Here is a 26,469-nt window from a genome sequence, read left to right on the forward strand (position 1 = left end):
TCCTCAATTTCATATAACTTCCTAAAACAGTAAAGCTAGTGTTAAAATACTGTGTTTTTTTTTTAAAAGGAGGAGGGAGAGAAGAAAGTTCAAAATGTCCAAACTCATGTAATTGCGACAATTTTCACACAATTCCCACCCACCTATATCCCTCCTTCTCTGTGAAGTCTTAATCCTTGAAGGGGTCAGGGATTCACAGCCCATATAAACATAAGATACCCTGATCATGAAGATTTCAGTGACTACAGTCTTGGGCCCTCACGCCTTACCTTTCCAGGGTAAAGAATACTAACCTCTGACACGTCCTAATCTCTTCGGCTATTATAGCTGCTCTTGCCAAATTTTGTTCTTTTCCTTAGATGTTTGATGTTTAGTGACCAGAGAAGTATAAGGTATTCCATATGCATCATGATTATACCACTGCAGGGCAACATGTTCATCTGTTTCTATTTCTCTACTCGATGCTGCTCTGTACATCTGAATCTCTTACCGGCGTTCGGTAGAGAAGCGGGGTGAGTATGAGCAGGGCTGTCACAAACAGCTGTGTACTATGTAACTTCAGTGGGAACCACACAGTCTACAATGTGAAAGTACCCCTCTGCAGGTGGGCAGCGTGGTGGCCCTTCAAACAGAGGTTAAGTCTTCTGTTAAAGGCCAACTAAGAAGGTGGAGGGACTAGAAGGAAGTGCTATTTATCTGTGAGGGTTGCCTTGAAGTTTGGACCCTAGATAATGGATCCCAAGCACTATAATTTCCCAAACTCAAGGGAGTTTTGTGTCCTTAGTCCTGGCCTTATAATCTAACAGTTCACAGTTTACTATTTTGAACCATGAGGTCAGTGTTACATGCCAATTCAACAATTCCTTCATCAGCATTTTTAAATCTCTGGAGAGGTCCTAGGAAAGCTCCTATGGTCTCAAGAATAAGACCAGGGCAATTATAGTTGTAAAAACTTTTAAGGGGCCACCTTGTTCACAGCCTGCTCTCCCTTTTTACCTAAAAAGACAGTAAAGTTATCTCAAACATAAAAATCCAAAAGTTAAAGAAAAAAGTCTTCAAAGGCAAGACAAGATCATAATTAAGCAATTACCTGCAATAGGCACTGGCAGCAACTGTACAATCCACAGGTTCAACCAGATCTGGACTCCAACAATGGCCCAAAGGAGAGACACAAAGTAGATATCGCTAGTTTTCTTTTTTCTAAGAAATGTTCCAACTTCAGGCCTTTGTCTGCCCAAGGTGGGTGAAGGGGAGGAGGGTGAAGCAGATGAGGACAGTGTTGGAGGGGGTTCTCCTCTGTCCATGGTTTCTGTCCCTGGAGAGGGAAAGAAAAAAAAATCACCCACATATTAAAAATAAATTATTTATTTATAATTTATAAATGATAACATTAATAAACAGTAATACAGAGCAATTAGCTAGGCTATCCTAGTTTAACCTTTCAAAATGTATTCTGACAGTATGATTACATTGGGTTAAAAAAGAAAAAAAGACTTGGATGTATGCTTGCATATGCAATGAAAAAGGTGTGGAGAGTTAATGCTGTGTTTACATCTAAGGAAATTAAGTTTTTGGGGGAGTAGGGTTGACTATGAGAAATGTTTTACTTTTTTTTTTTTTTTTTTTTTTTGCGGTACGCGGGCCTCTCACCGTTGTGGCCTCTCCTGCCACGGAGCACAGGCTCCGGACGCGCAGGCCCAGCGGCCATAGCTCACGGGCCCAGCCACTCCGGGGCATGCGGGATCCTCCCGGACCGGGGCATGAACCCGTGTCCTCTGCATCGGCAGGCGGACCCCCAACCACTGCACCACCAAGGAAGCCCGAGAAATGTTTTACTTTTTACTTTATACACTTAACATTGTTCAAGTTTTTTATGACATATATATCATTTATATTTATATATATATCATTTAGACAAAAAACTGAAGAAAAACACATGACAAAGTAACTGAGAATTATAATTAGCCCATGAAAATTACCCAAACCATATCAAGCAACAAATTTTAACATACAGAATTCTTTATTTAAAAATTCTTCCTCTTTTAACTTTATAGTAGATGTATTTATATATATTTCTGAAACAATATGGCTTTTCAGCATCATTTTACCTGAATGGAGCCAACTGCTCTTACAAGAACCAGCCAGGGATTTGTAGTGTATCTTTCTCTTAGAATTAGATATGAAAAATGACAGACTGCTGGGGATGAGGAATTTTCAAATACGGGATATCACACTCAATTATTTCACGAGGCACTCACTGTTTTCTAACAATGCAACTACTATTACATTTCACTATTACTCAGAATATACCATGATGATGGAAATGCATAAGATCCTAAAACCTGCATTTTGCCTTCCATAAAAAAAGTTAATGATAAAAGTATACCATATTTCTTAAAGTCTAGGTAAAAAAAAAAACATGAACCCTCCTAATCTCAACGCCTTATTTGCCCCATTGTCTTTACATATTTTACATAGCTGTATCACGGTCCACTTATGACATTTCCCACTTTCTCCCTTCAGTTGAATGTCAGCTCCAGGAGAGCTAAGACCTTGTCTATCTTGCGCTCCCCTCCAATGATTTCCTAGCACACACAACAGTACCTGATATATGGAACGTACTCACTAAATATTTGTTCTAACAATGCCTTCCCTGTTATTTCATAATTTTCATAAGTAACCACACAGTAGCCTTCTGAGTGTTATGTCATAATTTCCTTAGTGTTTCTTTTTAATGTTAAATGATTAGTTGTGAGTACATTTTTACTACTGATGTCTAACTAGCACCATGGTAAGTCAGCCCACCTCACCAGAACAAACATTCTACCCTGAGGTTTGGGGCTAAAGCGCAAGCTAATTATAATATGCTTCTGTTTGACTCTACTCTCTGAATATCTTCCTAATTTGGAAACTTCACGTTGGTGGATGTGGCAGATATTTAGAAGAACAGTAAGTCCATAACTAAAACATCATCCCCTTTCCACTTTGAAAACATGATTCGATGTGCAAGAAAAATAACATTTTCCTACTACCCCAAATGCCTTTTTCTTAGCCAATCCCTTCTTTCAAGACTTCTCTGAAGTCCATTCTTCAAAAATAGCCCATGAAAAACATTCCTTAACTCCCCAACCTCTGGCACTAATGGACCTCTTGGCACAGACAGGGAAGGCCTTTTACATTCCTGAACACTGTGCAAGTACAGTGACCTACCAGCTGGATCTTACAGGAGCTTTGCATGCAGAACAACCAGAGGGCTCTGTTTTAAGGGAAACAGTCAATATATTAACAGCATGAGGCATGCAAAGCAAACTCTGAGAAGAAAAGCAAGAAATGCCAGGGAAATGAATGACTGGAAGATGGAAAATAAAAAACAAAAGAAAGAGCAGGAGAAAGGGAACAAAAACAAAAAAGCAACATAAAGAGTCAGAGCAGCGGGTCGGGCTGGAGGAGGCCACCAGGCGGCCGGAGCTCAGCGGCGGGAGCGGCGGGAGCAGCTGCTGCAGCTGGCAGGTGGGGTGGGGGCCGGCCGAACTGACCAAGCACAGACCCGGCGCGGCGGCACTGCGGCCCCGGGGCAGCCGGCGCGGGGACATGCACTGATTCGATCCCTCCGGAGAAGGTCTAAGGAAACAAGTACAAAAACTGCCTAAAGAGTAGTCCCCTCCACCAAGAAGCCTACACAACCCACTAAACCAACCTTAGCCACTGGGGACAGACACCAAAAACAACGGGAACTACGAACCTGCAGCCTGCAAAAAGGAGACCCCAAACACAGTAACATAAGCAAAATGAGAAGACAGAAAAACACACAGCAGGAGAAGGAGCAAGATAAAAACCCACCAGACCTAACAAATGAAGAGGTAATAGGCAGTCTACCTGAAAAAGAATTCAGAATAATGATGGTAAAGATGATCCAAAATCTTGGAAATAGAATAGACAAAATGCAAGAAACAGTTAACAAGGACCTAGAAGAACTAAAGACGAATCAAGCATCGATTAAAAACACAATAAATGAAATAAAAAATACTCTAGATGGGATCAATAGCAGAATAACTGAGGCAGAAGAACGGATAAGTGAGGTGGAAGATAAAATAGTGGAAATAACTGCTGCAGAGCAAAATAAAGAAAAAAGAATGAAAAGAACACAGGACAGTCTCAGAGACCTCTGGGACAACATTAAACGCACCAACATTCGAATTATAGGGGTTCCAGAAGAAGAAGAGAAAAAGAAAGGGACTGAGAAAATATTTGAAGAGATTATAGTTGAAAACTTCCCTAATATGGGAAAGGAAATAGTTAATCAAGTCCAGGAGGCACAGAGAGTCCCATACAGAATAAATCCAAGGAGAAATACACCAAGACACATATTAATCAAACTGTCAAAAATTAAACACAAAGAAATCATATTAAAAGCAGCAAGGCAAAAACAACAAATAACACACAAGGGAATCCCCATCAGGATAACAGCTGATCTCTCAGCAGAAACTCTACAAGCCAGAAGGGAGTGGCAGGACATACTTAAAGTGATGAAGGAGAAAAACCTGCAACCAAGATTACTCTACCCAGCAAGGATCTCATTCAGATTTGATGGAGAAATTAAAACCTTTACAGACAAGCAAAAGCTGAGAGAGTTCAGCACCACCAAACCAGCTTTACAACAAATGCTAAAGGAACTTCTCTAGGCAAGAAACACAACAGAAGGAAAAGAACTACAATAACGAACCCAAAACAATTAAGAAAATGGGAATAGGAACATACATATCAATAATTACCTTAAATGTAAATGGACTAAATGCTCCCACCAAAAGACACAGACTGGCTGAATGGATACAAAAACAAGACCCATATATATGCTGTCTACAAGAGACCCACTTCAGACCTAGAGACACATACAGACTGAAAGTAAGGGGATGGAAAAAGATATTCCATGCAAATGGAAACCAAAAGAAAGCTGGAGTAGCAATTCTCATATCAGACAAAATAGACTTTAAAATAAAGACTACTAGAAGAGACAAAGAAGGACACTACATAATGATCAAGGGATCAATCCAAGAAGAAGATATAACAATTGTAAATATTTATGCACCAAACATAGGACCACCTCAATACATAAGGGAAATATTAACAGCCATAAAAGGAGAAATCGACAGTAACACAATCATAGTAGGGGACTTTAACACCCCACTTTCACCAATGGACAGGTCATCCAAAATGAAAATAAATAAGGAAACACAAGCTTTAAATGATACATTAAACAAGATGGACTTAATTGATATTTATAGGACATTCCATCCAAAAACAACAGAATACACATTTTTCTCAAGTGCTCATGGAACATTCTCCAGGATAGATCATATCTTGGGTCACAAATCAAGCCTTGGTAAATTTAAGAAAATTGAAATTGTATCAAGTATCTTTTCCGACCACAATGCTATGAGACTAGATATCAATTACAGGAAAAGAGCTGTAAAACATACAAACACATGGAGGCTAAACAATACACTACTTAATAACGAAGTGATCACTGAAGAAATCAAAGAGGAAATTAAAAAATACCTAGAAACAAATGACAATGGAGACAAGACGACCCAAAACCTATGGGATGCAGCAAAAGCAGTTCTAAGAGGGAAGTTTATGGCAATACAATCCCACCTTAAGAAACAGGAAACATCTCGAATAAACAACCTAACCTTGCACCTAAAGCAATTAGAGAAAGAAGAACAAAAACATCCCAAAGTTAGCAGAAGGAAAGAAATCATAAAAATCAGATCAGAAATAAATGAAAAAGAAATGAAGGAAACGATAGCAAAGATCAATAAAACTAAAAGCTGGTTCTTTGAGAAGATAAACAAAATTGATAAACCATTAGCCAGACTCATCAAGAAAAAAAGGGAGAAGACTCAAATCAATAGAATTAGAAATGAAAAAGGAGAAGTAACAACTGACACTGCAGAAATACAAAAGATCATGAGAGATTACTATAAGCAACTCTATGCCAATAAAATGGACAACCTGGAAGAAATGGACAAATTCTTAGAAATGCACAACCTGCCAAGACTGAGTCAGGAAGAAATAGAAAATATGAATAGACCAATCACAAGCACTGAAATTGAAACTGTGATTAAAAATCTTCCATCAAACAAAAGCCCAGGACCAGATGGCTTCACAGGCGAATTCTATCAAACATTTAGAGAAGAGCTAAGACCCATCCTTCTCAAACTCTTCCAAACAATTTCAGAGGAAGGAACACTCCCAATCTCATTCTACGAGGCCACCATCACCTTGATACCAAAACCAGACAAGGATGTCACAAAGAAAGAAAACTACAGGCCAATATCACTGATGAACATAGATGCAAAAATCCTCAACAAAATACTAGCAAACAGAATCCAACAGCACATTAAAAGGATCATACACCATGATCAAGTGGGGTTTATTCCAGGAATGCAAGGATTCTTCAATATACGCAAATCAATCAATGTGATACACCATATTAACAAGTTGAAGGAGAAAAACCATATGATCATCTCAATAGATGCAGAGAAAGCTTTCGACAAAATTCAACACCCATTTATGATAAAAACCCTGCAGAAAGTAGGCATAGAGGGAACTTTCCTCAACATAATAAAGGCCATATATGACAAACCCACAGCCAACATTGTCCTCAATGGTGAAAAACTGAAACCATTTCCACTAAGATCAGGAACAAGACAAGGTTGCCCACTCTCACCACTCTTATTCAACCTAGTTTTGGAAGTTTTAGCCACAGCAATCAGAGAAGAAAAGGAAATAAAAGGAATCCAAATCGGAAAAGAAGAAGTAAAGCTGTCATTGTTTGCAGATGACATGATACTATACATAGAGAATCCTAAAGATGCTACCGAAAAACTACTAGAGCTAATCAATGAATTTGGTAAAGTAGCAGGTTACAAAATTAATGTACAGAAATCTCTGGCATTCCTGTACACTAATGATGAAAAATCTGAAAATGAAATCAAGAAAACACTCCCATTTACCATTGCAACAAAAAGAATAAAATATCTAGGAATAAACCTACCTAAGGAGACAAAAGACCTGTATGCAGAAAATTATAAGAAACTGATGAAAGAAATTAAAGATGATACAAACAGATGGAGAGATATACCATGCTCCTGGATTGGAAGAATCAATATTGTGAAAATGACTCTACTACCCAAAGCAATCTACAGATTCAGTGCAATCCCTATCAAACTACCACTGGCATTTTTCACAGAACTAGAACAAAAAATTTCAAAATTTGTTTGGAAAAACAAAAGACCCCGAATAGCCAAAGCAATCTTGAGAACGAAAAATGGAGCTGGAGGAATCAGGCTCCCTGACTTCAGACTATACTACAAAGCTACAGTAATTAAGACAGTGTGGTACTGGCATAAAAACAGAAAGATAGATCAGTGGATCAGGATAGAAAGCCCAGAGATAAACCCACGCACATATGGCCAACTTATCTTTGATAAAGGAGGCAGGAATGTACAGTGGAGAAAGGACAGCCTCTTCAATACGTGGTGCTGGGAAAACTGGACAGGGACATGTAAAAGTATGAGATTAGATCATTCCCTAACACCATACACAAAAATAAGCTCAAAATGGATTAAAGACTTAAATGTAAGGCCAGAAACTATCAAACTCTTAGAGGAAAACATAGGTAGAACACTCTATGACATAAATCACAGCAAGATCCTTTTGGACCCACCTCCTAGAGAAATGGAAATAAAAACAAAGATAAACACATGGGACCTAATGAAACTTCAAAGCTTTTGCACAGCAAAGGAAACCATAAACAAGACCAAAAGACAACCCTCAGAATGGCAGAAAATATTTGCAAATGAAGCAACTGACAAAGGATTAATCTCCAAAATTTATAAACAGCTCATGCAGCTCAATAGCAAAAAAACAAACAACCCAATCCAAAAATGGGCAGAAGACTTAAATAGGCATTTCTCCAAAGAAGATATACAGACTGCCAACAAACACATGAAAGAATGCTCAACATCATTAATCATTAGAGAAATGCAAATCAAAACTACAATGAGATATCATCTCACACCAGTCAGAATGGCCATCATCAAGAAATCTAGAAACAATAAATGCTGGAGAGGGTGTGGAGAAAAGGGAACACTCTTGCACTGCTGGTAGGAATGTGAATTGGTACAGCCACTATGGAGAACAGTATGGAGGTTCCTTAAAAAACTAAAAATAGAACTACCATATGATCCAGCAATCCCACTACTAGGCATATACCCTGAGAAAACCATAATTCAAAAAGAGACATGTACCAAAATGTTCATTGCAGCTCTATTCACAATAGCCCGGAGCTGGAAACAACCTAAGTGTCCATCATCGGATGAATGGATAAAGAAGATGTGGCACATATATACAATGGAATATTACTCAGCCATAAAAAGAAACGAAACTGAGCTATTTGTAATGAGGTGGATAGACCTAGAGTCTGTCATACAGAGTGAAGTAAGTCAGAAAGAGAAAGACAAATATCGTATGCTAACACATATATATGGAATATAAGAAAAAAAAAATGTCATGAAGAACCTAGGGGTAAAACGGGAATAAAGACACAGACCTACCTGAGAATGGAGTTGAGGATATGGGGAGGGGGAAGGGTAAGCTGTGACAAAGCGAAAGAGAGGCATGGACATATATACACTACCAAACGTAGGCTAGATAGATAGTGGAAAGCAGCCGCAGAGCACAGGGAGATCAGCTCGGTGCTTTGTGACTGCCTGGAGGGGAAGGATGGGGAGGGTGGGAGGGAGGGAGATGCATGAGGGAGGGGATGTGGGAACAGATGTATATGTATGACTGATTCACTTTGTTATAAAGCAGAAACTAATAAAAAAAATGGAAAAAAAAAAAAGACACTGATGAAAGAAATTAAAGATGATACAAATAGATGGAGAGATGTACCATGTTCTTGGATTGGAAGAATCAACATTGTGAAAATGACTCTACTACCCAAAGCAATCTACAGATTCAATGCAATACCTATCAAACTACCAATGGCATTTTTCACAGAACTAGAACAAAAAATTTCACAATTTGTATGGAAACACAAAAGACCCCGAATAGCCAAAGCAATCTTGAGAACGAAAAATGGAGCTGGAGGAATCAGGCTCCCTGACTTCAGACTATACTACAAAGCTACAGTAATCAAGACAGTATGGTACTGGCACAAAAACAGAAAGATAGATCAATGGAACAGGATAGAAAGCCCAGAGATAAACCCACGGACATATGGTCACCTTATCTTTGATAAAGGAGGCAGGAATGTACAGTGGAGAAAGGACAGTCTCTTCAATAAGTGGTGCTGGGAAAACTGGATAGGGACATGTAAAAGTATGAGATTAGATCACTCCCTAACACCATACACAAAAATAAGCTCAAAATGGATTAAAGACCTAAATGTAAGGCCAGACACTATCAAACTCCTAGAGGAAAACATAGGCAGAACACTCTATGACATAAATCACAGCAAGATCCTTTTTGACCCACCTCCTAGAGAAATGGAAATAAAGACAAAAATAAACACATGGGACCTAATGAAACTTCAAAGCTTTTGCACAGCAAAGGAAACCATAAACAAGACCAAAAGACAACCCTCAGAATGGGAGAAAATATTTGCAAATGAAGCAACTGACAAAGGATTAATCTCCAAAATTTATAAGCAGCTCATGCAGCTCAATAACAAAAAAACAAACAACCCAATCCAAAAATGGGCAGAAGACCTAAATAGACATTTCTCCACAGAAGATATACAGACAGCCAACAAACACATGAAAGGATGCTCAACATCTTTACTCATTAGAGAAATGCAAATCAAAACTACAATGAGATATCATCTCACACCAGTCAGAATGGCCATCATCAAAAAATCTAGAAACAATAAATGCTGGAGAGGGTGTGGAAAAAAGGGAACACTCTTGCACTGCTGGTGGGAATGTGAATTGGTACAGCCGCTATGGAGAACGGTATGGAGGTTCCTTAAAAAACTACAAATAGAACTACCATATGACCCAGCAATCCCACTACTGGGCATATACCCTGAGAAAACCATAATTCAAAAAGAGACATGTACCAAAATGTTCATAGCAGCCCTATTTACAATAGCCCGGAGATGGAAACAACCTAAGTGTCCATCATCAGATGAATGGATAAAGAAGATGTGGCACATATATACAATGGAATATTACTCAGCCATAAAAAGAAATGAAATTGAGCTATTTGTAATGAGGTGGATGGACCTAGAGTCTGTCATACAGAGTGAAGTAAGTCAGAAAGAGAAAGACAAATACTGTATGCTGACACATATATATGGAATTTAAGAAAAAAAAATGTCATCAAGAACATAGGGGTAAGACAGGAATAAAGACACAGACCTACTAGAGCATGGACTTGAGGATATGGGGAGGGGGAAGGGTAAGCTGTGACAAAGTGAAAGAGCGGCATGGACATATATACACTACCAAACGTAAGGTAGATAGCTAGTGGGAAGCAGCCGCATAGCACAGGGAGATCAGCTCGGTTCTTTGTGACCGCCTGGAGGGGTGGGATAGGGAGGGTGGGAGGGAGACGCAAAAGGGAGGGGATATGGGAACATACGTATATGTATAACTGATTAAATTTGTAAAATAAAAATAAATAAATAAATAAATAATGCTATCTCCAAAAAAAAAAAAAAAAAGAGTCAGAGCAAAATAGAACAATGGAGAACTGACAGTTGCAGAAGAAATGGAAAATAAAAGGACTAAGTAGGAGAAAATATGGACAAAGGTAAATAGGACACTAAGAAATGGAAAATAACACGGAAGGAAAGTGAGAGAGAGTAATAAGAGAAAAATAAGAAAAGCACTTTAAAAAAAAGGAAAGAATGAAGAATCAAGATAAGAAACCTAAGAAGATAAATAATTAAATGTATGAAAAAAGTGATATATGAGAACAAAGATGAGAAGGAAAAAAGTGTAAAAATAGGAACCAGAGAGAAAAATGAAGGACCAGTAAGTAGCATTTTGTGGTGCTAGTGTCTTTCTTAATTTTATATTCTACATAGATTTCATTTTCCAGAATATTTTGAAGGCACTCCTTCACAACGTCAGTCACCTGCAGGCTGGGTAGAGGGCTGGTCCTCAGTGCTCGATTCATACCCTGTGATGGAGATGGCCAAGGTTGCTAGAGTAGAAGCGGCCATGGAGATAACTTGCCCTGGTAACTCCGCTCCTGTAAAACAAGAGTGCATTTTTTAAACTTTTTAAAGGCAATGGACAAAATGGGAAATAACCTCAAACTGAAACATACTCCTAAGTTTTGAACAGCAATAAAACAAAATGGTTATTACTGACCCACCAGACCAGTGGTTCTTCGCCAAGGGAGAATGCTTAAGAATCAACAGGCTACTGTACAGCACAGGAATCTCTAGTCAATACTCTGTAATGACCTAAAGAAGAGTGGATACATGTATAACTGATTCACTTTGCTGTACACCTGAAACTAATGCAACATTGTAAATCAACTATACTCCAATAAAAAGAAAAAAGAAAAAAAGAAAAGCAACAGGAAAGTCTGCTAAAAATGCAGGTTCCTGGACTCTCTATGTATCTCTCTCATTTGGGAACTTGATGCTGGTGCATGTGGCAGACAGTAGATATATAAACGTGGAGTGCCACGCTTATATTTTTTTTTACTTCACAGGTTAATTTTACTGCACATCTCTGTTGAAATACACTGCCACACCAAGTCTGTGAGCTTCTTGAATGCAGACTTACTTTCCTTTGTATCACTAGCTCCTAGCACAGCATGGAACAGCCCATACTTGCTCTCAATAACAACATTCCATGAGTGAATATGCAAATGTATGGGTATCATGCAAAACCATATACAGTTGATCCTTGACCAACACGGGTTTGAACCGTGCAGGTCCATTTATACGCAGATTTTTTTCAATAAATATGGTATCTGTATTTTCATTTTACAGATCTTTAAATTAACTAAGTGTGGGGAAAAGTTTTTGTTCGATGAGAGATCACAACATGTGGAATCAAAAGAACTAGGATTTGAATTCTGATTCTACCCAAACTGTTTCAGCTTCCTGCCCTTGGCTGAGTTATTTATCAATTCCTTTGTTTCTGAGGCAGAGACAGGAGCTCACAGATTTTTGATTGCATGAGGGAGTCAGTGCCCCTAACCCTGACATGGTTCAAGGGTCAACTGACTATCTATAAAGTACATAATTCAGCACAGGCGAAATCCACCGCTTGAAAATCTAAAAGATCGTCACTACCCTGTTTCACGTTACAGGTTCTCATGTTAAGTTCCTAATAGGTAGTAAACCAAGTTTAACCATTTGCACGAGATTCAAAAAAAACATTCACTGGTCAATGAGGTCTATCTATAATGGTCAGCCTTTAATTCGCTATGGCAAACAACACAGACTAGCTCACACAACACCTCATTCTAGTGTGCTTTCTTGTGCCCTAGAGACTGGAAAGCTAAGGATTGTATTTCTTGGACTCCTTTGCAGCTACAGTTCCACATGTGATACAGCAGAACACTTGTGCAGGCACGCCTGTGCAGACTTAGAAGCCCTAAGTGACTCACTGTAATTTGGAAGCTCTCATGTCAAATGTCAAACACAGTCATATGGTTTTTCTGCAGGTACTTAGCCGAAGTTCCAGAGGTTCTGCTGTCTGATCTCCAACTCTGTGGCAAGCAGCAGCAGCTGTGGCACTTCTGCTCAAACAGTCCTTTGGTGTCGTTGAGCATTTCTCCTGGTTGCATTGGTTCTGCATGTCAGATCCAAGCTTAACTGTCTGGTCCTTCCAAAAATTCTGTATGTACAAATTCTTTATGCTAACCAATACCTCTTTCTATTTAGACTAGCTGGCATGGATTCCACTGTCCAACTGAGAACGCTGAGTGTTCTCAGTCACCAAATCATACGTGCACCCACACTCATGCAGCTGGGACCTTTGGGTAGACCAATATTCAATGTGACAACATAAAGCTCTGCCAAGCCAATGAAAAGAGCCATGACCTTCAGAAGGTCAATGAATTACAGCTTCAGATAATCTCTGCACACCCAACAAATTCAAGGCTGGCCATCTCCTAGAGGTAAGCAGGCCAGGGGTCTGAGATGGCTCTTTGGTAGCCTCAGCCATCAGGATCAAGCATGCTCATCTTGCTCAATCATATCCTATCCCTCCTCTAATAAATGCCTCTGTAACCTGAAAGAGGTTTAATTTTTAGGCAAGCCAAGAGAAACTCAAACTCATGATCTGGGAAGAGAGCATAAGCTAGATATCTGGATTGGAACCTATTCTCCTGGCCTAGGTATCTAAGGTGCTTTTTTGATGCCAGTAAGAGAACAAGGGCTGGCAGAAAAACACAGTGTCTTTCAAGTCTTACATGTTTCCATTACTCACTGTACTGAATGCTGGGGATAAAAACACAGACCCTGCCCCCATGGAGCTGAGTGGAAGAGACAGATACGAATTAAAGAAGCACATAGATAAACGAATGTATACAAATTGTGATGATTGCTATAAAGGAAAAATACTGGGTATTTTATCAGCTCCTAACAGAAGAAATCTGACTTAGTCTGGAAAATCAGGAAAGGCTTCTCTTTAAGAAGTAAAAATGGGGGGCTTCCCTGGTGGCACAGTGGTTGAGAGTCCACCTGCCAATGCAGGGGATGCAGGTTCGTGCCCTGGTCCGGGAAGATCCCACATGCCGCGGAGCGGCTGGGCCAGTGAGCCATGGCCACTGAGCCTGCGCGTCCGGGGCCTATGCTCCGCAGCGAGAGGGGCCACAACAGTGAGAGGCCCAGGTACTGCAGAAAAAAAAAAAAGAAGTAAAAATGGGGACTTCCTGGGCAGTCCAATGGTTAAGACACCACCCTTCCAATGCAGGGGGCGTGGGTTCAATCCCTGGTCAGGGAACTAAGATGCCACATGCCATGAGGAGTGGCCATAAATAAATAAATAAATAAAATGGGGTTTTATTAAAAAAACAAAAAGTTTCCCAAATGATTCTTTAAAAAAAAAAAAAGAAGTAAAAATGAAGCTGACATACAAAGAATGAGGAGGAATTAACCAAAGGAAGGTAAGTAATAATATTTTGGATGATGGAAGCAAACAGGAAGGCTGTAAGTGAAGAAACTGGCATGTTAAAGACAGTAAAAGGTCAGTGTGTTTGGAACACAATAGGAAACTGGTATCAAATAAACAAGGCTGGAGGTGGTAAGCCAGATGATGCAAGTTGCAGAAGACCATACTAAGGACTTTAGTCTTTATCCCAAAAGGAGTAGGAAAGCACTGAAGAGTCTTAAATAGGATAATAATTTTTTTTACTGAAATGTTATTAAGATAATTGTAACATCACATGCAGTTGTAAGAAATAATACAGAGAAATCCTGTGTACAAACTGTCCCCACTACCCCACAATGGTAATATCTTTCAAAACTGCAGTACGCTACCACGATCAGAGTATCAGCATGGATACAAGATACAGAACAGTTTCATCACTGCAAAGATCTCTCATGTTGCCCTTTTATGACCACATCTCCCCACTCTGTAAATAAATAATCAGTTTTGGGATATAAAAAGATCATTCCTACTGTTTGGTCAAGAACAGATTAGAGAAGACCAAGAGTAGGTGGAGGGAGATAAGTTATTGCAGTATTACAGGCAAGACATGATGACAGCATGGTCTTCAGTGGCTAACAGGAAAGATGTTGGGAAAGCCGCTGCATTTAAGAGACATGGAGTAGTCAAAGTGGACCAGACTTGGTGACGAAACAATAAACGGTTCAACAATGACCCCCAAGTTTCCAGATTATGATCAGACAGAGAACATGTAGGGGAAATGGATGAAGATCTGGGGTATACTAAAGTTCTTTTTAGACTTCCAAATAGAAATTTAAACACAAACTGATTACACCAGAGACCAGAGAGGTCTTAGGTTCCTGTGTGCCCACAGGAGATTTCTTGGGTTCCACTCAAGAGAAAAGGTTAGGAACACCTAATGACTAATGGCCTGGGACAGCACAGTAAGGTGGGGAAGGGGGAGACTTCCAAATCAAAACTCAAGGAAACAAAGTATTCTCTCATATAAGAGTAAAGACTAGTTCAGGGTCCTCAATTACTAAACCTACCTCTTCACAAGTAATTTAATAAAGTGGTAACTTATCCTTGAGAGAGTCAGAGAAAGAAGTCCCCTGATGGTTAGGTACCTCCAAAATAACAAGATCATTTTATAGCTCCTCAAATACGGGCTTTCAGTTTGGCTGCATTTTGGCTTATACTTCTAAACTCCCACTGAGCATTCATTCATTCACCAAACAGGTGACTAGGCTATGGTGCTGGGATGAGAGACTAAGTTAAGACCCTAGTCTCAAGCTCAGTCTAATACTTAAACTATCAGTTATGATTCAGTATGTTAAGAGCTAATGTAGATATAAGTGTAGAATATTTGGGGAACACCGAGGATAGAAACCTAACCCATGCCTGGGAGAACAGAGATGAGTTTCCAAAGGGGCTATCTGACAAGGATGGTAAAAGATGCCATCCTTTAAATCCATTGAAGCAAGTTAGTCAGATAAACAAGACAGAACAAGTTTAGCTTGGGGAGAAAGGAAGGGGCTGGTATCTTAGAGGACAGAGGTAGAAAAGTTTTCCAGAAAGACAAAAAAGCAGGTGCAAAGACACAAAGGCAAGAAAAAGCAGAGCGTGCTGTTCAAAGAACTCTAGGAAGTCGAATAAGGATGAAACACAGGGTACAATGGTAAGAGTGGAGAGACAGGAGGATACAGAGGGGGAGAATGGGACCAGAGAGAATGGGACCTGTGCTCATATTTACTATGCACAGGGGCAGTACAATTCAGTGGTTGGAATCACAGGTGAGGAAACAAGAATGCCCAGGTTCAAATCTCAGGTCTATTTCTTACTAGTTGGATGACCACAGGAAGGGTACTTAGGATCTAGATGCCTTAGTCTCCTCAAGTGTAAAATGCAGCATACAGAAATTCCTATCTCACATGAGAATTAAGTGAAACAATACATATAAAATGCTTAGAACAATGCCTGCTGTGTAGGACTCAACAGAAGTTAGCTCAATAAATGATATTATTATCACCATCATCTTTATCAAAACTGTTGGCTTTGACAGGATAAACTATAAGCACAAGCCACTAGCACTCCTACAGTATTTGCCTGTACCTCTCATCCCCTCCCTGCTCTGTATTACAGCCATTTCCCTAAGTCTTATCCTTACATTTTTAGATCTCCCCTCAGAGCTATGCAAAACATCTTACATACAGTCATCACTGAAAGACTTGAGGAAAAGTTAAGAACAACAGATTAAATCTTCACAACTACGGTTTAAAAACTTTCTCCAACTTGCTGATATCACTAAAATATACAATAAATATTTAATAAATCTTAGCTAAATCAATGAAAACTATGCAATTATCATCCTAGTTAATACACAAGTGATTCAGCAAATTTTTAGAATGCCTGAAACTTCACAAAGGAACGAAAGGAATAGCACACAGAAAAAATCAACAGAGTATCTGAAAATTATGGATATAAGATTTGGCAACTGCTCTTACTCATCAAACAGATATGTACTTGAATGACTTTTGTCTAGTGATATCTCTCTGCACTTCAAAAACCCCAAGGGTTTGGGCAGAGAGATGATAAACTAGACAGAAGAATGCCAGGACCTGGAATCCAGGCAGACTCATGGTACTGGGAAAAAAGCCCCAGCTAAAAATAGGCACATAGACAAGGGAACATAATCTTGGGACCCAAGAACTATAAACAAAGAAAGGAAAGAGCATGCAAGGTTTCAAGAGTCAATCTACCCAGGGAAAGGGCCATTTTTTTTTTTTTTTTTTTTGCAGTACGCGGGCCTCTCACTGTTGTGGCCTCTCCCGTTGCGGAGCACAGGCTCTGGACGCGCAGGCTCAGCGGCCATGGCTCACGGGCCCAGCCGCTCCGCGGCATGTGGGATGTTCCCGGACCGGGGCACGAACCCATGTCCCCTGCATCGGCAGGCGGACTCTCAACCACTGTGCCACCAGGGAAGCCCGGGCCAGTATTTACTGGAGGGCCAAACAGCAGGAATCCACACAAGTCCAAATAAGCAGACCACTGACATTAGCAGCCTAGCACCAGGGGACAGAAACTCATACTCTGGTATAAGAAATAGATCACATGTTCAGATAATATGTTGATATGGCTAAATCGACAATGGGCAGAATAATTTTTTTTTAATAATAGAGGGAAACATATTTTGAAGCCAGTCTAAATAAGGAGATACTTGATCTACTTTGTTCTCTTTCACAGGGACAGTTGAAGTTACCAGGAACACACCCAAAGATGCTTATTGGAAGGAGGCCCTTTATATCAAGTAAAATCTCCCCAGCATGTAAAGTTCCCTTTGAAGAAGGCTTCTGTTTCCATTACAAATGTGGAAAATACATCTCCTCCTCAACAGCTTCTAGTATCACTTCACTGTACTACTGGTCAGTAACAGGGGTTTGGATATGGACCACTAGGAGTTTCTCTAGGTCTATTTAACTGACAGTGGCAGAACTGGGGAATGACAGACAAGCAGTAAGAAATTTACTTTGCACTTTTTCTTCCTCCAATTTGGGCTTAACTGGACCAAACTTGTTCATTCATATCACATGCTATCCCAAACAATTAAGACAAAATGAAGCCTTCCTCACCAAGATATTTCTGGTCACTCATAAACAATTACCAATGTTAAGAGGATCAGGCCCAGGTGTAATTGCCTGTACTACTCATCCTGGGTGTCCTGGCTATTAAAGATACATCTGACACTTGTTTGCCTAGCTTTTGAAGAAGCACTTCTCATACTCACAATAAATGGCTCTCTGAGCCTAAGTTCCTTCATCTGTAAAACAAGTATAATCCTAATCTCACTGGTATACTATGAAAATTAAATGAGATAGCATGTTTTAAGAGTCCTACAAGGCCTCACGCATAGGGGAGAACAACAATGCTTATGTTCCTTTCTCACAGGCCCAGGGAACACACCAAAGCTAGATTCCAGGTTTCTGCCAAGTAAGACTTCTGGGGCCCGGGAGGCAGAGAAGCTGGGTGCTGTGCTTGTGGTAAGCCACCGGGGCCAACATGAAGACTAAAGGAGCTGACAACTACAACTGAGTGCAATACGGATCCGCAGGGCTTCCCTGGTGGCGCAGGGGTTAAGAATCTGCCTGCCAGTGCAGGGGACACGGGTTTGATCCCTGGTCCGGGAAGATCCCACATGCTGCGGAGCAGTTAAGCATGTGAGCCACAACTACTGAGCCTGCGCTCTAGAGCCCACGAGCCACAACTACTGAAGTCCGCGTGCCTAGAGCCCGTGCTCCGCAACAAGAGAAGCCACCGCAGTGAGAAGCCCGCACACCGCAACAAAGAGTAGTAGCCCCTGCTCGCCGCAACTAGAAAAAGCCCGCGTGCAGCAACAAAGACCCAGCACAGCCAGAAACAATAAAAAAAATAAAATAATAAAATAAATTTATTTTTTAAAAAAAGATGGATCAGCAGTCGATACTTTTTCAGGATGGCTGATGCTTGTCAAAGAGCCTGGTGAAAGGAAAGAACACTGGGCATAGGTTAGAGTCAAGGACATAGGCTTAAATTTTAGCTCCACCAGTCACCCGTGGGATTGTGGGCAAGCCAGTTAACCTGTTATTAAATGTCTTCACCTGCAAAACAGAGAAATCTATTTTACAAGGTTGTGGGGGGAACATTTTGTTTGTGGATTTAAAAAGATAGTACACTTAAAAGCATGGTAGACACTTAACATTTTTCCCTACATTAACTTGAGGTTCCCAGAAATACCAAGAGTTCCTAAGGTCTAAGAAAAAAACACTGAGTAAGGTCCCTGGGTTCAGAAAGAACCACTGAAACTAACTCAGCAGTGATCCATAAGAAGAGTTTTCTGGATCTAGGAACTAAACAAATTCATGCTTTGAAGTATGATGACACCCAAAGGATTAATTCTGTGAATCCAGCAAACCACAGATTGTAAAACAGCAAAAGATTCAAAGCTCAGAAGACACAGAGAAAGATGCCTACACAAGTGACTACGATACAAGAGCAGTCCTACAATGGGACAGTGGAGGTGACAAGGAAAGAATAAATGCACACACTGCCATGGCAGTACACTGAAGCATTCCCATGCCTAACTATATTACAGTGACATCTACAGGAGGGAATTGACTATAAAAAAGGGAAAGGTTGTCCCAATATGGCTTGAAAGGTACTAGGGGCAACAGGAAAAAAATATTCAGAAATTTAGAAAAATAATGGTTAAACAAATTTATTTTATGATGAGGATTATCTACACTAGAAGTCCATAAAAAGATTCTAAATCAAGAATAACCCATTCTGAAGTAGGCTGGAATAGGAGTAAACCAAACAAGGAAAACCAACATTTCCAAATCTGCTCTCAACATTTATTCTTTGTCTCTATGACTTCCTTTCTTGTAATAGTCTGGAATACAAATACCAGAAATCTGGGTTGCAAGCCAACACACCACTATCCTGGGCTTATGGGGGATAATAATCAAACACAGTCTTTTTTCCCAGGCTCAATACTTGGTCTTAGAACTCCTGTCCTCATGGCTCCCTAGGCTGCCATCACCAGCTGACTAGAATTTATACCCAAGAGAAAATCCATCTGAAACCCCTGGTTTAGACCTACTTTATTCATATACTTGCAGTAAAGTACTTACTTAGCCCTGGACAAAAGCAGTCAAAAGGACAAAACTGTCCTCAAAATATTAAAAATAGAACTACCATATGATCCAGCCAATTCCACTTTAGGATATATATCTGAAGAAAACAAGAACATTAACTCGAAAAGACATATGTACCCCCATGTTCACTGTAGCATTACTTACAAGAGCCAAGATAGAGAAACACCCTAAGGGTCCACTGACGGATGATTAAAGAAAATGTGGTATGTGTGTGTGTGTGTATACATACATATACACACATGCGTGCGCGCGCGCACACACACACACACACACACAGGAATATTATTCAGCCATAAAAAAGAATGAAGTCTTGTCACTTGCAGCAACATGGTGGGCCTCAAGGGTATTATGCTAAGTAAAAGGGGTCAGAGGAAGACAAATACTGTATGATCTCACTTATATGTGGAATCTTAAAACAAACAGCAGCTCAAACATACAGAGAACAGACAGGGGGCTGCCAGAACTGGTGGTGGGGGTGGGATAAATGAGTGAAGGGAGTCAAAGGCACAAACTTCCAGTTATAAAATAAACAAGTCCCAGGGATGTAATGTGCAGCGTGGTGGCTACTGTTAGTAACACTTTATTGTAGACTTGAAAGTTGCTAAGAGAGTAGGTCTTAAGAGTTCTCATCACAAGAAGAAAGTTTTTTGGTAACTATGTAAGGTGACAGATGTTAACTAGACTTATTGTGGTGATATATACAAACATGGAACCATTATGTTGTACACCTGAAACTAATATAATGATACATGTCAAATATACCTCAATTGAAAAAATAAAAAAAGAGAGAGAGAGAGAAATGCCAGAAGAAAAAAAAAAGGAGAAAACTGTCCTGGGGTGAGGGGTGAAGGATAAGCAGAGATGTCTGAACCACTACTATTAGGGGAAAGGGGGAAAAAAAGAGACAAAGCTAATCAGAGGAACAAGTGAAAACCACCAAGCTTTCTACAGTAGTTGCCAAAACAGGAAGTTTACTTCTACTGGTTCGATATATAACCACAAAGTCTAACAGACTGTGACCAGAAAGAGAGGCTGAGCAAAGAAAACTTAGACAGACAGAAAAATATAATAAAATTGTTCATATTTTCCACTTTCAGAGAGATAAGTAATTAAAGTTTCTTTCAGATAGTTATTATAAAATTCTAAACAAATATTTATGAATAAAAGATGTCTTACAATTGTCAGACACTACTCATCTACCAAATAAAATAATAAACAAACAGCAACTTAATTTAAAAAAACTTCTGTAACGTAGCTATACACATACACGGAAGTGCCACAAATAGCCTTGTGATTAGCATGAAAAGGAGATGTGAAAAATAACATTGCAGAAGTATATTCATGGACATAGAAAGGTGTTCGTGACATAATTAAATTTAAAATGCAGTTTACAAAACAATTTCACTATGATCCAGTTTTCTTGTGTCTTAAAAAGCCCAAAGGCATAAAAGTCATTAGTTAACATTTTGGTATAATCTGTGGGCAGTGGGATTTTTAGTGATTTTTCTTTTCTTCGTTTTGTTTCTATTTTCTAACTTAACTGTAACACACTGGTATTTGAGAACTTTTTTTTTCCTCCAAAAAATCTGATGCAATTAGTAATTTGCTCTTGTAGTTTATGTATAACTATCAGAAAGAAGCAAGGGACAAATGTCAATTACTGTGGAAACTGTGTGCTGTTCAAACCTACCTCTCTGCTCACAGCCATTCCCACATGGCTGACTAACTAGAAGTCCAGTCTGATGATCTCAGAACAGTGACTATATCTGCCCCTGCACCCCACCCCACCACAACCGCCGTACAACTCATTAGAAACCTGTATCTTTAACAAAGCGCTCTGGATAAAGGCCACGTGCAACCAGGGTACCTCAAAAACAATCTTTAAAAAAAAGATTATGGGGCTTCCCTGGTGGCGCAGTGGTTGAGAGTCCACCTGCCGATGCAGGGGACACGGGTTCGTGCCCCGGTCCGGGAAGATCCCACATGCCCCGGAGCAGCTGGGCCTGTGAGCCATGGCCGCTGAGCTTGCACGTCCGGAGCCTGTGCTCCGCAGTGGGAGAGGCTACAACAGTGAGAGGCCCTCGTACCGCAAAAAAAAAAAAAAAAAAAAAAAGATTATTTTAAAAAATAATCTTTTAAAGAATATTAATCTTTATTCAACATTGTAGTGGAAGTTTCATCCAGAGCAATCAGGCAAGATAAGAAATAAAAGACACCCAGATTAGAAAGTAAGAAGTAAAACTATCTCCATTTGCAGAGAGACATGATCTTATATATGCAAAATCCTAAAGAAGCCACAGAAACTATTAAAGCTATTAAACAAATTCAGCAAAGTTGCAGGATACAAGATCTATAGGGGTAAATATTCATGACTTTGGATTTGGCAATGGTTTGTTAGGTGGGACACAACACATGGAAATTAAACAAAATACTTCTGATTAACCAATGTATCAAAGAAGAAATCAAAAGAGAAATCAGGGCTTCCCTGGTGGCGCAGTGGTTGAGAGTCCGCCTGCCGATGCAGTGGACACGGGTTCATGCCCCGGTCTGGGAACATCCTACATGCCGCAGAGCGGCTGGGCCCATGAGCCATGGCCGCTGAGCCTGCGCGTCCGGAGCCTGTGCTCCGCAACGGGAGAGGTCACAAACTGTGAGAGGCCCGCGTACCGCCAAAAAAAAAAAAAAAAAAGAGAAATCAAACAGTATATGATCCAAAGAAAATGGAAGCACAACATATCAAAATCTATGGGAAGGGGCTTCCCTGGTGGCACAGTGGTTTGGGAGTCCGCCTGCTAATGCAGGGGACACGGGTTCAAGCTCTGGTCTGGGAAGATTCCACATGCTGCGGAGCAACTAGGCCCGTAGCCACAACTACTGAGCCTGCGCATCTGGAGCCTGTGCTCCGCAACAAGAGAGGCCGCGACAGTGAGAGGCCCGTGCACCGTGATGAAGAGTGGCCCCCGCTTGCCACAACTAGAGAAAGTCCTCGCACAGAAACGAAGACCCAACACAGCCAAAAATAAATAAATAAACAAATGTGGGGTTAAAAAAAAAAAAAAACCTATGGGATGCAAAAGCACTTCTAAGAGGGCAGTTTATAGCAATAAATACCTTCATTAAGAAAAAAGAAAGATCTCAAATAAATAACCTAACTTTATGTAGCTGCTTAATGGGCACAGCGTTTTCCTTTAGGGTGATGAAGATGTCTTGGAACTAGATGGAAGTAATGGTTGCACAACACTGTGAATGTACTAAATGCCACTTTAAAATGGTTAATGGGCGCTTCCCTGGTGGCGCAGTGGTTGAGAGTCTGCCTGCCGATGCAGGGGACACGGGTTCGTGCCCCAGTCCGGGAGGATCCCACATGCCCCGGAGTGGCTGGGCCCGTGAGCCATGGCCGCTGAGCCTGCGGGTCCGGAGCTTGTGCTCCACAACGGGAGAGGCCACAAACAGTGAGAGGCCCGCGTACCACAAAAAAAAAAAAAAAGGTTAATGATTAATTTTATGTTATATGAATTAAACCTCAATTAAAAATGCTAAAAAGGGGGGTGGAAATGGTCTAACAATCTAAAATATTTTAAAGAAATTTATTTTCTGTTCAGAAAATACCACCAATTTAAAGCAGTTCATCATAGTATGTTTTATAAATAAAGTTATTCTCCTAAATACTTAAGAGTAATATTAATAGAATGCCATATTTCTTACCAGAAGACTCTTTTCCATTCTGTTTTTCATAGAGGGTGCCCACAGACATCAGGAAAACAATAACCAGGAATACTGGAATCCTCCATGAGCCAGCCAAGGATGCTGCAAATTATTAAGAATTAACATTTTTAGTGAAATAAAAATCTAGCACTTGTCTTTAAAAGACTCAGTTTAGTAGACTGACAGAACAATTTGGCAAATATGTTAATAACAAAATTGTTTCACAGGGAAAAAATTTTTTAAAAGGCAACTGAAACCTCAATTCAGGGCTCCTCTCAGGAAGTCCAGCCCTGCTCTCAGAGGCCCTGGTCTAAAGGATTGGGTATGTGCCAGCTTACCTTTAAGAGGCTTGTATCACCTGAAGAATCAAGTCCATTCTAAAGCACATCCAGTGTTTAAGACCATCAACCCCCCTGTTTAACCCCCGAATGACCTGCATCAGGCATAGAACTTTAAGTCATGGTGCCTGACTTGATTTCCCGGAAATACCACTGGGTGTGAACTCTACCTCTCAAGAAAGGGTGGAATGGCCCACAAGAGTGCGGCAAAAAGCTTTAATGTCTCCTCAGTGTACAGAGCAAAAACGCTAACAAGTGGCCAAGGATCAAAAGCCTTTGCGCTTCCCTGAGTTGGTCTACAGCCTTACGAACATACCTGCCTGCTCCCTCCTCTACTCTACCTTCCCCAAATTCTAAATGAGTCCCATCAGACATTAGGGGATCTCGCTGAGAAACTCCTTTAGCATTCCAAGTCAGCAGAGCTAGAGAGTAATGCTTTGTTCCATATCAGACTCTAAGCAAAGACATACTTTCAACCAACTCTGGTTTTTTATTTTATTTTTAACAATAAGTAGCTCTAAAAACTACTACTAATAGGCTACCTACTGCTCTAGGTTACTGAATTTTGTTTTTAAATTAGAACTTGATGTTTCCATATAGTTAAGACTTGGAGGTAAATGAGTTCCTGAAAAATCACTCTACAACATCCTGGCAGCCACTCAGCTAACAGTGAAGAGTCTCAAATAACGGGGAACTCATTACGCTGAGCAGCTCTGACGCTGATCATCCTTATGTTGAACACAGACTTGTCTCTCTGAAGCTGCTCATTGCTCTGACATCTCTCCCAAATGGCTACAGAGATCTGTTTAAACCACTCTTTCACAGTCCTTCAAATACCTGAAACTGGCTTCCATATTTGGTATCTTCCTCACCTCTACCTCCTCCCCACCCCTGCAGCCCCAGTGCCCTTCTCTTATGGAGAGTAAACATCTCTGGTTCTCTTAAGAGTTTCTCTCACATGCTTTTGAGCACTTCTTATCATCCTTGGCTGCTTAGCTATATCCTCCCTAAGTAAGACACCCAGAAACAGCCATGAAAGTCCAAGTGTGCTCTACTTTATAAGATATATTTATTTTTAAAAGACCATTTTGAAAATGAACATTCCATATAATTAAAAGTAGACATTTTAAAGTACAATATTTTCATTCAAGATTAATGAAAGATTAAGGCAGAATATTTTGAAGGATTATTTTGAAGAATTTTAAACGCAACACATAAAACTTCAAAAAATTCACTTTGATTCACACGGTCAGCCTCCGCTGACCTTAAGCTAGACTTTCTTAGAAAAAGGGACCCACCTAAATGAAAAAGCAATATAATCCAGACAGGAATTGAAACTGCTCTCAAGTAGCGTTCAGTGCTTGCATTCCACTTGAATGAAACAGTCAACACATAGCCAACTACCAAGGTCCAGATCTTAAATAAATGAAATATAGACACAGTTGTAAAATATATACACATGCAATAAACATACAATTATACAAAACTTGCAAGCATCTACATAGCATAAGAGCTGTGGATACAACACAGATGACGGTTGGTGGTGCTAAAAGGAGTGTGCATAGGTTTTCCTCCTCTGCTTAGATAAATCAAGCTTGGAAATAAACAGGTTTGAAATCCCATGCAGTGATATTATTTAAATCTTTAACAAAAAATACATAAATATAGTTTTAATTTAAGATATGTTAAAGTTCAAAAACTATTATATGCATAAAGATACTTACGATAAAATATTCAATTTTTAAGCCATGGATTTAAATTAAGCCCTTCACCTGTGGAATTCTTAAAGTTTTCTCTGTAGATTAATATTTACAAAAGAAAAGAAAAAACAAGAGCGAATTCCCTGGTGGTACAGTGGGTAGGACTCCGTGCTTCCACTGCCAGGGCCCCAGGTTCCATCCCTGGTCAGGGAACTAAGATCCCGCAAGCTGGTGTTACTATGAAAAGAATTTTTTAAAAGCTAAAAAGAAGGCAGCCAGCTGAAGTGTGACCCTGCTGAAATAATCTTGGTAACAGATGGTTAGAGTCCAGAGTTATACTCAGTTGAAGAAGTGTAGCTGAAAAAAATATTACCAGAGGAAGAAAACAGCCAGGGTCCCTCTCCTCAGTTTTCCCTACAGTTAAACTAAATGACTCTAGTAATCACAAAGCATCCGACACAGAAACTCTCTAATAACCTCATATTTTAATAGAACATACACAAAAGATGGAAAGAATACATAGCCTAGAACAAACGTGAGCACCAAGAATTTATTAAAACAACCTGAACCTTGAAAAAAAATAGGCAAATCAAAACAGAAAAAGGATTTTATACTGTAATTCAGAGAATGAAGAAAAAGGAACTGATATGGTTACTACAAAAGCCAGAAAAAAACTACCTCCTACTTTATTTTGATCATATCTTCAAAATACTCTTCGGGTCTTAAAAATGTTTATAGCTTCAGACCTGAGAATTCAGCTTTGGGACCTTACTAAATAATGATAAATTCTGAAAAAGGGTTAAAAATAAAGAAGCTCATCATAGACTAATTTAGAACACTGAAAAGTTGATAACCTAAAAGTTCAATAACTGGGAAGTGGTTAACTCTG

General features: G+C 39.8%; 1 protein-coding gene across 1 annotated transcript in view; it reads right to left on the reverse strand.

Annotated features, from left to right (window-relative positions):
* TMEM245 (transmembrane protein 245) overlaps positions 1 to 26,469 on the reverse strand; it is a 109,508-nt gene that overhangs the window by 74,100 nt on the left and 8,939 nt on the right. The window contains exons 2-5 of the mRNA XM_060101450.1: positions 25,179 to 25,296; positions 23,543 to 23,644; positions 11,149 to 11,265; positions 1,091 to 1,315 (exon numbers count right to left, since the gene is read on the reverse strand). Of these exons, the coding sequence (XP_059957433.1) occupies positions 1,091 to 1,315; positions 11,149 to 11,265; positions 23,543 to 23,644; positions 25,179 to 25,296 (562 nt within the window). The remainder of the gene's footprint in view (positions 1 to 1,090; positions 1,316 to 11,148; positions 11,266 to 23,542; positions 23,645 to 25,178; positions 25,297 to 26,469) is intronic.

This window comes from Mesoplodon densirostris, chromosome 6 (assembly GCF_025265405.1).
Source record: "Mesoplodon densirostris isolate mMesDen1 chromosome 6, mMesDen1 primary haplotype, whole genome shotgun sequence".
Taxonomy (NCBI): Eukaryota; Metazoa; Chordata; class Mammalia; order Artiodactyla; family Ziphiidae; genus Mesoplodon; species Mesoplodon densirostris.